This window comes from Actinia tenebrosa, unplaced genomic scaffold (assembly GCF_029948245.1).
Source record: "Actinia tenebrosa isolate PJP-AT-01 unplaced genomic scaffold, QUT_ActTen_1.0 PGA_scaffold15__27_contigs__length_11533743, whole genome shotgun sequence".
Lineage (NCBI taxonomy): Eukaryota > Metazoa > Cnidaria > Anthozoa > Actiniaria > Actiniidae > Actinia > Actinia tenebrosa.
This window is the reverse complement of record NW_028292575.1, coordinates 10,949,237-10,961,757: the sequence shown is the minus strand read 5'-3', so window position 1 is coordinate 10,961,757 and position 12,521 is coordinate 10,949,237. Positions and strand designations below refer to the sequence as shown.

The 12,521-nt window shown below is 37.5% G+C and overlaps 2 protein-coding genes across 2 annotated transcripts; one reads left to right on the top strand and one right to left on the bottom strand.

Moving 5' to 3' along the window:
* The first annotated feature begins 396 nt into the window (after nucleotides 1-396).
* Nucleotides 397-10,165, top strand: LOC116290942 (coiled-coil domain-containing protein 78). The gene is made up of 20 exons (XM_031698067.2): nucleotides 397-940; nucleotides 1,538-1,731; nucleotides 1,943-2,136; nucleotides 2,635-2,806; nucleotides 3,071-3,208; nucleotides 3,371-3,502; nucleotides 3,924-4,010; nucleotides 4,228-4,509; nucleotides 5,042-5,104; nucleotides 5,210-5,269; nucleotides 5,443-5,531; nucleotides 5,612-5,690; nucleotides 5,938-6,063; nucleotides 6,269-6,459; nucleotides 6,875-6,968; nucleotides 7,592-7,663; nucleotides 7,758-7,843; nucleotides 7,929-8,004; nucleotides 8,105-8,205; nucleotides 8,743-10,165. The coding sequence occupies exons 1-20, from the start codon at nucleotides 499-501 to the stop codon at nucleotides 8,831-8,833; spliced, it is 2,769 nt and encodes a 922-aa protein (XP_031553927.1). The 5' UTR covers nucleotides 397-498; the 3' UTR covers nucleotides 8,834-10,165.
* On the bottom strand, nucleotides 9,473-12,217 carry LOC116290949 (F-box/LRR-repeat protein 12-like). The gene has a single exon (XM_031698075.1). The coding sequence runs from the start codon at nucleotides 12,215-12,217 to the stop codon at nucleotides 11,147-11,149; it is 1,071 nt and encodes a 356-aa protein (XP_031553935.1). The 3' UTR covers nucleotides 9,473-11,146.
* Nucleotides 12,218-12,521: the final 304 nt, after the last annotated feature.

Below are 12,521 nucleotides of genomic sequence, written 5' to 3'. Positions count from 1 at the left end.
ATTCTTAACAGAAGCCATTTTTAGAACTTAATTTAGTAAGTTTAAAAAATTAAAACCATTTTCTATTACATGAACTGAAAAAAAAAAATACGGGGTTTGGAAGGGGGTGCGGATCTCGAATGACGTACATTTCCCCCCTGAAATCTCGCGTCCCGCGACATAACCAGAATATTGTAAGCGACGACCACATTCAACAAATTCAAAGGCGTTTCACGTTTTTCCCGAAAATCAGAAAGCAAAATCCATCATCAAAGACGTTGAATTTGGCAATTTCCCGAATTACGTACGATTTTTTTCTAATTTCCCGGATCCCGCGCTAAATTTTATCCGTGTCCCGGCTCCCGCGAAAACTTGAAGTCCCTTCCACAGGAAGCCCATTGACGCAGACTACAGTAACATGGCGACCGAATGGCGTCCAAAACAACAGTCAAAAGCCACAATTTCTTCCTCAAAAAGACCACGAAATTCATCCGTTTTACCATTAATTTGTAAAAAATTATGAATATTGAAGTAGTAGCTCGAGTTAGACCACCAGGTCGAGGAGAAATAGCCTCCATTGGAATTTCAGGAACGAGAATCGAATCTTCCAAAGGAAAAGGGAATATTTTCAACGCAGTTTACAAACCTCATATTCCTACCTACGATCTTTACAAAGAATCATTTCATCCTTTAATTGAGTACTTCATTTCTGGGTACAATGTCTGTGTACTTGCGTTTGGAGAGACGGGTTCAGGGAAGTCGTACACGTTGACAGGAGAAAAGAGAGCCAAGGCGGCCATTCTTCCTTTCCTCATCAATGAGTTGTTCATGAAGTTGAAAGAAGAACGATTGAAAGACCATAAAGTACAAGCTAACCATGGAATGGAAGAGAAAATTACTGTACAGTGCTTTCAGTTGTATAATGAGAAGGTTTCTGACCTTTTAGGGCAAACTTATGAAGGTATAGTACATATAGTGCTTTGGAAGACTTGTATTGTAAGTCAAACTGAATAACGTGCTGTTGCTGCTGTTGTTTTAAAAATATTTGTATTGCTGTTGTTGTTAGCTGTTGCTGTCACTATTATACACCATTTTAGCTTCGTATGCAAATTGTCCATTTCAGATCACATGACATTCCCTTGAGAATTATTCTTTTATGACAAACATGTGCAAATATTTACACATGAAAGAATAGACTCCCACATCAGACTGGCATCACATAGTCTGAAATGTGCACAACACACAATGAAGCTAAAGGCACAGACACATGGTGCAACATTGGGTGCAACATTGCAGGCAATGTTGCTGAAGTGGGATAGTTTTCTTCTTCAACAATGTTGTGAGCACCCAATTGCATCCTGTGTCATGGCTCGCAACATCAATTGCATGAAACATTGAGTGCAATGTTGCACCGTGTGTCCGTAGCTTAAAATGGACTATTGGGGTTGTTATTGTTGTTGCTGTTGTTGTTGCTGCTGTTACTGTTTTTGATCCAATTCCACCCATGCTTTAAAAATAAATTTTGAGTAAATTACCCATTTTTTTTTCCAAATTTCAGAAAAGCACCTTGAGGTATTAGAAGATCCATTTAATGGTGTTGTTGTTAAGAACATCACAACAAAGCAAGTTACAGATGCTGCTGAGTGTACATCATTATTTAGACGAGCTTTGGAATCCAGGACCCATATGCAGACAGACTATGGCTTGTCAGATCCTAGATCAGCTTTGTTCTTTTGTCTGGATTTGCTTAAGGTATTACTATATCATCATTATCATTGTCATCACCATCTATCACCATCATCATCATCCCTAATATTATCATCACCATCATCATTGTCATCACCCTCTTCCATCTACCACTATCATTATCATCCCCAAAATTTAACCACCATCTTCATTGTCATCACCATCATTAACATCTTCATCAGCAAATGAATTACAAAGCTTCCCTTTTTTACAACAGATTAACAAGGACATCCCTGAATCCTTTTCTCGTCTGATGGTTGTTGAGCTACCAGGAGCAGAAAAACTATCAGAAGACCCGACACAGCTACGAATGAGGGAAGGACCAACACTAAATCGCTCTATCTTGGCATTTCGTCAATTGGTATCTTCACTGGCGGGCTCACCATCACCGACCAGGGTTATTAACTATAGGTTTGTCATTTGTATCTATTACAATGATAATAATAATAGTAATAATAATAATAATAATAATAATAATAATAATATATTGGCATTCACCAACCAGGGTTATTAACTATAGGTTTGTCATTTGTATCTATTATAATGGTAATAGAGTGCTCACACTAAATCCGTGAAACAAATACTAATTTTTAGCACTAAATAAGTGATAATTAAACAATAGAAAACAAAGGATTCTGTATGAAATAGTACTAATTAGTACTATTTAATGTTCACGGTTTTAGTGCGTGCACTCTAATAATAGTAATAAAAATAATAATATATTGACATTTTCATTCATGTACTCTTCTAGCCAACATGGTCTTTAAATATACATATAGCATATAACCTGTATCCATAGCAACCTGAGAAATTGACTGTTTTGCATCACTAACAGGGTTACCATAGCAACAAGAGTAAGTATGAGCAAATCTGTATCCATGACGACCTCTTTGTTTATGTGTTTTTCAGTGATTCCAAACTAACACTGCTGCTGAAGGATGCCCTTGGTGGAAACTGTAAAACCAAAGTTCTAGTCTCATTGAAGGCCACGGAAACACCCAGTTTGAGTACTATTCTGACGGTATCAGGACAACTTGGCCAGATACACAACTTTCCAATCATAAATGACCATATCACTCAGGTATCCCATCACTAGTTAATGATATAGCACACAGGTATCCCATCACTAGTTAACACAACACACAGGTATCTCATCACTAATAACCATATCACACAAGTATCCCATCACTAGTTGACATAGCACACAGGTATCCCATCACTAGTTAACATAGCACACAGGTATCCCATCATTAGTTAACATAATACACAGTCATCCCACCCCTAGTAATCAACAACACTGTTAGGACAGTTAGCAAATCCAAAATAACCATGTTCTCATTAACAGGAACTGATATGTCAGTACAGAGCAACTATCCTTAATCTTCAAGATGATCTTAAGCATGGAGGAAGAAGTCCTGGGGATGCTAGCGGCAGTAAAATCCAGGAAATCAAGGACCAGTTAACAAAAGTAACAAATGAAAATGTAGGTCAATTCCCTCCCTGGAACAGCAGACTTCATGTTATTCTGTGAGAAGCCTGTGGTAGTTTCAATATCAAACAGTTTTGAAGCTCTCTGATTGCTTTCCAGTTTGCTTAATCTTCAGTGACATAATTTTAAGGTCTGTTTTCTTTTGTTATACCTAAGGCCAAACTACAAGAAGGAAGGGAACAACTTTATCGCCGTATTATTGAACTTGAAGCAAAATATACAGAGGCAACAAACTCATGGAAACAACTGTCTTCAAAATTAGAGCTCAGTGATGAAGAAAAATTACAGGTATAACGATAATGTTGTTAATAATGACGATGATGATGATGATAATAAGCACCACATCATGGTCACAACTGCTATCATCATCATTATCATCATCATTATCATCATCACCATCACTATCGCCATCATCACCACCATTGTCATCATCACCACCATCATCATCACCACCATCGTCATCATCACCACCATCACCGTCATCAACAGCATCATCATCATTCATCATTATCACCATCATCATCACCAACGCTATCATCGTCATTTATCATCAACAGCATAATCATAACCACTATCATCACCACCATCATCATCATCATCACCATCATCACCATCATCATCACCACCATCATCATCACCATCATCAACAGCATCATCATTATCATCACCATCATCATTGCAGTTACTTTATTTTCTTGACATTTTTTAGATATATAAGAACTTGGTTGATCTTCAACTGGAGAACAATAAGATTATAGAAGAATCTGCAGCAGACAAGTATGAACTGACAAACAAAGTGAGTATTACTCTGACAAAGACCAACTAACATCCAGAATGTCAGGGGACTGCCAACCTTTTTTTACACTGTTTTTTTCTTATTCATCATCATCTGTCTTCATGCCAGAAGGTACATAAGGCTCACCACAAAGTAGATATTACTTGAGCCCAATCTTTAAGCATTTCTGTGCAATTTGATAAATTTACATACTATTTTTTTCCCTCTTTTGTATTAGATTTTGTCATTAGAGAATCATGTCAGCGAGATGGAGACTGTGGCAGAACGAGACAGGCGAGCTGCGCAACAAGGAAATGAAGATCTCAGTAATTTACGCAAAGAATACAAGGAACTGAGTGATGAGTATCTTGTCCTTAAGGCGAACCACCTGCAACTAACCAGTGACTATCAGAATGAGGTTGCTAAAAATGAAGAACTTGGGCTGGAGCTGGTTCACTTGTCAAATGTGAAGGAGAAGCTGCTCAAAGACAAGGAAGTTGTGGAAATTGAAACCATGCAGGTAACTGGCCAGAATTCTATAAGTTTTTTTCTCTTTAACCAGATTTTTTCTTTCTGTTCTCTTTATTTCTTTATTTCTTTCTTTTTTTTTAACATATTTTTTTACAAGAAATGGTAAACTCAAGTGAGATTACCCTGACATCTTATTGGCTGTTTAAGCACAGGAATTAGTATCAGAATTGTTTTATAATAGTGTAGGCTCCAGGGTTTGTTATACTGTTGAATAGTACCTGTGAGGCTGGTATATAGAAGGGTTGCCAAGTTACACATGTAGGAACAGACAATAGGCATATTTCTTTTAGGAATGAAATCCTTTTTCTATGCAAAACTTTGCATCATTTCTGCCCTACAAGATGGCTGTTGGGAAGTATGACTTCTTTTTTTCTATGATTCTAGATAGTACTGGACTCCACAAGATAGTCAATGTCCCTATATATCCAGGGTTAAATAAGTAAACCCAAAGTTGAGTGTGAGAAATAATTCAAGGTATCTGAGAGAAGATAAAACTGAATTTGATTTTGTTCTTTACTTAGGAATACTATGGCCAACTGCGAAAACTAGCCAGTAAGTTCACTCCCACCTCACTTCAAGACAAGGTGAGAAGTTTGCTCTCTTACAAGAAAAGGGGTGGGGAGGATTGAAATAGTAGTCCAACCAAATGGAAAAAAATTGATAATGTTCTTTTACATATTATTTTCTAGGATGACATGTCCAAGAGTCTAGTGTCTCTGCGCTCTGAGAATCTACAACTAGAAAAACAAGTAAGCTTGTCGATGTGGGTGTGGATGGATGGATGGAAGAGAAAGTGAAGAATCAGATGAAAATTGGGGAGAAAGAGGAAGAAAGGAATGAATAAATAAATAAAAAGAAATGAAAATGTATAGTAATACTAATTTCGTTTTTATCACAATGAATTTCTTCATCTGTTTTTTAGTTATTGATGTCCAACCATGCTAAAGAAGGAATGGTTGATGTCTTAAGAAATGAGCACAAAAAGGAGCTCCAGAAACTGGAAGATAAAATGTAAAAACAACCTTCAAACCTATATTACATACATTTTAAAGCAATATATTTAACTTTATCGTTATACTGGCGTTTTCCAGCAATGAACTTAAAATGACACTGAAGCATGTCCAGGCATCTCAAAGAGAAAGTCAACGTAAACTTGCTGGCCAATCAGCTGTAAGTGTTCTATAGCCCTACCACCCCTGCCCTACCCCTTTCCACCCTAAAAATGTCTTCCACTTTTTTTAAAAAAATCAGAGAGTTAACTTTGATTCCACAGAGTGGAGAGGGAGGAAAACCAAAGAAAACCCTTGGAATAGTTGAGAGAACCAACAAACAACTCTACGCACGTTTAACCCTAGCCTGTGAGTTTTTATAACTTTCTAGGATAATGATTTAATGAACATTAGTTGATTTCTTTCAGGAGCTGATAACAACGCAGGCTGACAAGCGGCTCCTTGAAGAGGAAAACAACAAACTTGATGAACAGTTGAAAGAAGTCAGCATTGAATATAGCAACAGACTGCAGCAGTACATACATGATATATCTGTAAGTGTATATACACCTCCACTTTGTCTGGTTTTTATCCCGGCCTCAAGGTAAAGAGGTTTATTCGAACTGTGAGAATAGCCATGCCATGACTTAGATCAGTCCAGAGGTTGTTTCAGGGTTGTATCTGTGAGTTAGCCGTGCCCTGACTTAGATCAGCCCAGAGGTTGTTTCAGATAAAATATCAAGGTTTTTTTATTGTTAGGTATACTGTGGAAAGATGACAGGGCAACAGCTGTCGCTTGAGTCTCTACATGCCTACATTGATACCATGGTGCGAAAGGTTCGTGATGCACAGGAACATCAGGTGGTTGTACTAGAAGAAAGGGTGAAAACATTAAAGAAAACTGTCACGGATATGACAAAGAAGCATGGGAAACTCCTTTCGGCTTACAGGTAAGGAATCACAGGTTAACATCACTTGACCATAAGCTTGTAGGAAATTTTCTCACCGCAAAACCTAACAAGATGAATTCCAATTCAGTGGCGGATCCAAGGGAGGGGTTCAGGGGGTGCGCACCCCTCCCTGGTTCAAATCTGTGCCCCTACTTCAAAGATAACCAATGATAGATAATGTTTTTTTCCCTTTGATTCCAAGAGGTGCACCCCTCCCTGGGTTAAGTTTGTGCAGTGCACCCCTCCCTCAACAAATTCCTGGATCCGCACCTGCAATTTCATTTCATGCATTGACTTAAATCATCCCAGAGGTTGTTTTAGGGTTCGGTCTGTAAATTAGGAAATCATAAATTTCAAATAGAAAAAGGCAAAAGGCCTGCGAGCTTTGATGTGAATCCTCTGATTGTTCTTGTAGTGTTCTGCGGTTTAATGTTGAAGCTGCTAAAGGCCATGTTGAAGAGAATGAAAATGTCTATGTGCCAACAGAAGAAGAGTTAGACAAAGCCCAGGTACTAAAAGATTTCATACTGATAAGAACCAAGGAAAAACCGCCAACCTTCTCCAGGTTTACTCATGATGGTTAGGTATCAGTCGTGGTGCAGGAATTCAAACCTCAGCTGGGAAGATCTTTTAAGACCTTAAAAGATACCTCAATATTAGATGCGGACTTTGCTCTAAGTTTCTGCAAATTGTTAGATCTTCGCCCGGGGGGGGGGGGGGGGGGTACTACCACCCCAACTTGGGTAGGGGTGTGCCGCCAGGACCTCAAAACCCTGACCTTATCCCAGACCTAAAATTTTGATTTTACATACCCTACCCCAGACTAAAACTAAGAATTGTACACCCTATCCCAGACTAAAAGACGGAAAAGACGGTTTTTCAATAGGTTGCAATCAATATTTACTAACGTTTTTTATTGTTTTTGTGCCGGCAGAAAGCGTAGCCTATTCGCCAGACAAAAATGACCATCAGTTCCGACTGTCATGTGTCACACTCTTTAAATAAGGCTGATTTTTTAAGCCTCTTCTAATTAGAAAACGAGTTTGAGTAACTTTGGTTAATTACATCATTGAACGAAATGCATAACTCATAGATTTTCCACTAATGCAGATATTCTTAATCTTGTTTCTAGTCCAATGAAATAAGAAAATTAACAGCCAAGCTACACAGTTATGAAAACGAAATAAAAGAACTAAAAAAACAGGTGGGCTATTTCCCAGTATTTTTTCCTTCCATTCAATAATTCCTAAAATTTATTTTTCCCATTTTTACTTAATAATTAATTCATTCCTTACTAGATATCCAGTGTGTCAAACAAAAAAGAGAAATTCCAGCAAAATGATTTGTGGATGACCTTGGATGGGATAGAGGGGAGCAAAGAAATGTAAGAGATTCTTAAATTTTAAAAATATTTATGAATGTATTTCATGATGCACCCACCTCCTTCATTCATTTTGTTATATTTGTAGAGCAATCTCAGGTTTATCTGATGTTAACTGGAATAATCTCAGAAAAATGTTGAGGGAGTTTACCTTAAATACACAGGTAAAAATAGAGACATTCTCTTCCTGGTTATGCCTCCATTATCTACACAGGTATGGGTACCAGGGTATTTAACTCCTACTTTGTGACTTTTTGGTTTCAGGAAGAGTTGGAGACTGAGAGAGCATCACTTTTGACACGTTGTGTTGTGGCTGAAGAACAGGTTACGACGTTGCAAGAATACATTGATGTGCAACTTAAAAAGTAAGCCATTCAGGTTTAAATACCCTCCAGGGGCATAGCGAGGTCCCCATCATGGGGGGGGGGGGGGGGGGGGGGGCAATGAACCATTTTCCAGGTCAATACCCATGCATATATGTTTCATCTTTTAATTAGAGCTTCCTACCATATCAACTGATTCAGTCCTTCCTCTCCACTGCGTCACATATACTCTGAGACAGCCTCTAGGCAGATAAAAGTCAGGGCACAGCTAACACACAGATTGGAAAAAAATGGGAATTTAGCTTGTTAGGTTTTTCCAGAGGGAGGAAAACTGGAGAACCCAGAGTCAAGGGATACTCAATCATATGTGATGTTAAGACCAGGAATCGAACCTGAGACCCCTATACCATGCAACCTTGGTTCTTTCAGAGTTAACAAATTCTGGACAGGGATGTGTCAATGGCTAATTATTAGACTCAGAATCAAGAACTATGGAAATTCCAACTAGTGCCTGAGTTAAAGTCCTAACTAATAATATTATTTATTGTTAATAAATTTATAATCTTATTCAATAATTAGATACTTTAAAGAGATGACTGACTTGAAAAGAAGAGTAGGTAAGAATGACAGAACCAACAGTGCAGATGCATCCTTCTCATATCCAAGGTGAAAATGGTGATATGGTGTTATGCGGGAAATAGAAAAAAAGAAAAATTGAATTAAACAATCTATACTTGAAAGCTTGTTAAGAATAAACCAAGATTAACAAGATGTGTGTGCCATGTTATCAAAATATACATGTAATCTCACAAAAAACACATGGATGTATTGAGAGTATCTCAAGATTAACAAGATGTGTGTGCCATGTTATCAAAATATACATGTAATCTCACAAAAAACACATGGATGTATTGAGAGCAGAGAGGAATGGATCAGGGTTGAGAGAGAAATGGCTAAAAAACACAAGAAACAATGGGTAAAATAGGGAGAAGGGAGAGCCAGCACAAAAAGGGAGAGTATCATCAATCTAATTTGATGAATAATTTGTCAAGTTTCGTTTGTGGAGGGAAAGACAGCTAAGAAATTAGGGGGAGAGAGATGGCATGAAAAAAAGGGAGGGAAAGATTTAAATGCCTGTTCCTCTCAGCTCTTTTTAGACAATCTACCAATACAAACAAAACGAGTTTTGTAGATATGTTGTTATATAAAGAAACAAGAATACTTTAGGTAACAGAAAGTGTGTATACTAACCACCAAGATTAAGACTTCTTAAGCCTTATCATGTAAAAGAATAAAACAATAAACACTCTTTCTTTTTTGTTATTTGTTTATTGGTAAGATTTATAAAAGATAGTCATTAATTATTAGACTGTGCTGCTGTAAATAGACAATGGTATGATGTCATCCATGTGTTAATAATAGATCACATCAGATCAATGTCAATAGACCAATATTAAGCTTGGGCAATTGGCAGTATGTTTTCCAAATTTTGATCACATATCATTCCCAAGAGTATTGTTCCTTTACCAAACACTACACCAATCAAGAACACCCAGACAAGTTTTCATACAAATTAGCCAATCATGATTAAGTATTTAACAATAGAATCTGTACAAATTTTCCCCTTAAAAGCATATACTTTGCTCTATACATGTGTGTGTGCGATCAGGAGCGAGCAAGAAACAGTTTAAAATCCAGCATTCATCACCATCTTGTTATAATCAGCATCAAAAATGTAATTTGTGAATTCAATTTAAAATTTGTTTGGGTGGCCTTGGTTAATGCAGTCGCAACAAAGAAGTTGTGCACAAAAAGACACATGAATATGGATGCAGCTCAAATGAAGATTCTTATTCTCAAGGGAATGGCACATGGTCTGAATGGGAAAACATTATGCCCGAGCTAAATGAGGTCCATTAAAATTATTGTAATAAAATTGTTTATTAAGAGTAAAATAATATTCTTCGTCATGTGAGGTTTGAGTAAAGCTGGCTTGTTTTAATAGTTTTTAAAATGTTTTGTGGGATTACCTGTGGTAAGGTGAGTGCAATGATTTATTCTTACCAGAAGGCAATGTTGCAGTCAATATTTTCCCATTTCAAACCACATATCATTTCATAGTGTGTCACTTTTATGTTGGAGAGTTGTGCATGAGAAGGCAGGGATATTGATACAACTCAAACAAGAATCCTTATTCTCAAGGGAATGATACGTGGATGGGAAAGGATTACGCCCAAGTTACAGGGCTATACATCATCACAAGATTGATATCTGATGTTTACTCAAGGAAATATGATACTTTAGTTTGAGCAATTATTATTATTAGTCACTGACCTTGTCCACTGCATAGCAGGTTATTGACTCTCTTCTCATAAAGGACAACTCCTCTGTGGTCACCGAGCCAGAGACTCCTCAATGTTGGATACTATCATACATTACCATGAGAAAATGAACTAAGAGAAGGAATCCCCACACCCCATCACCAGCACTCTTTGATGCTATTTTTAGAATCTTTGATGCTATTTTTAGAATCCTTCATAAGATTCATTTGATGGCTAGTTTTTCTGCATGTGCACACTGTGCGCACTCTATGCTGTTTGCTCATGTTTTCTTGTGTTTTTCTAAAAAAAACGTAAGCAAACAGCATAGAGCTCGTGCATAATGCACATACAGAAAAACAAACAATGGCAAATATGATTCTAAAAATAGCATCAAACGGTGCCTATGATGGTTACAAGCATGAATACCAGAGATTCCTTCTCTTGGTTGATTTTCTTGTGACAGTACTCATAAAGGTACATTAAACAGTCGTATATCATCCCCCAGGAATCCTACTCTACAACATACCTGCCATTACCAAACCTACTGTAGAATCTGAATAATCACCTCCTCAATACTGTATTTCTAGCGTCTAGTGTAAGGACATAGTCTGGTTGCTATTGATATCCAATAAAATATTTATAATACCTTATTCAAAGATAATCTAGGGGTTACATCCCAATCGGTTACCCCCTTGGCCTACCCTACCCCACAGTGACACTGTACTTTCTGGTCCTTCAATGACACAGTTTGGAAGCAATGTTTTGATACTATCGAGACCTGTAGATGTAATCTTAGGACACTCCACAATATTCAAAACTGTCAATTTCTTGCAGTGTTCGGCAACACTAGCCAGGCCAGTGTCAGAAATCTCATGACATTTTGATAAACTTAAATAATCAAGCTCTTTCAAGCCGTATACCAGGGCTCCAATACCAATGTCTGTGACAGAACGACAGTTTTGAAGGCTCAAAGACTTTAAATTGATCAAGTGTCGTCCAATGTGATGAAGGCCGAGGTCCGTTACTGAAGTACAGTCTGAAAGGTCTAAATGAGTGAGATCCTCCAGTTTTGTAGCGATGCACTGTACGCCATTATCCGTAATTCTATAACAATTACTTACATTTAACCGTTTTAGAGTAGAGAGTTTACCAATACTATTCACATCTGTGTCAGATACACGAGTACAATACGTAAGGTTAAGATCCTCAAAATTCTTCAAGAATGGGTCGGTCTTTAAGCTATCAAACCAGCCTAAAGGAATAATAGAATGATCCAAAGATAACGACTTCAGCGAGTGAGGAAGACAACTTACTTCAACATTCCTCATATCGCAATAACAGAGTGTAAGTTTTTCCAAATTTGGACATTTTGTTTTGATTTCTTCAAGCAAAGACAACGAAATCTTGTCATTTTTTTTAGCCGTACCAATAAATCCCTTAATCTGTAATTCAACAACACTCTCTGAGATTCGATTCCTAACCACTTTCCACAAAGTTCTAAGAGCGAGTGGCCAAGGACGAAGGTCCACAGATCTCCAGAGGGAGCGGTCTTTACCAAGATGATACCAGCGACGACAGACCTTAGATCCTGAGCACAAGCTCTTTATATCAAGAAAACTGAAGATTATTAGCATTATATTGTCGGGTAGCTTGCAGATCTGTGACGTCTGGACAATTTTAGCAGTGTTTTTCCATTGCTGTGCACGACGTTTGGCTGCTTGGTTGGACGCCATCTTGTTTTGACAGCGGTAAATATCGCTGGCTCAAAATCTTCCGCACCGCAAAATTACTTCCGGCCTTGCCGCAGCACTTCTGGTCCTTCGACCATTTCTAAAATCTTTCCTACATAAAAAACGTCCCATAAAAAACTCATAATACGTAATCATGATTTATTTTTACGATTATAGAATATCTTAATTATTTGATTTTGATAACGTAAGGAATAAAGTAATGTTTAAAAGAATATTGCTTATGGGATACCTTTATTAGGGGTTAATATATAATGTGATATAGTGTTCTTCACTATGGTATCCCTGC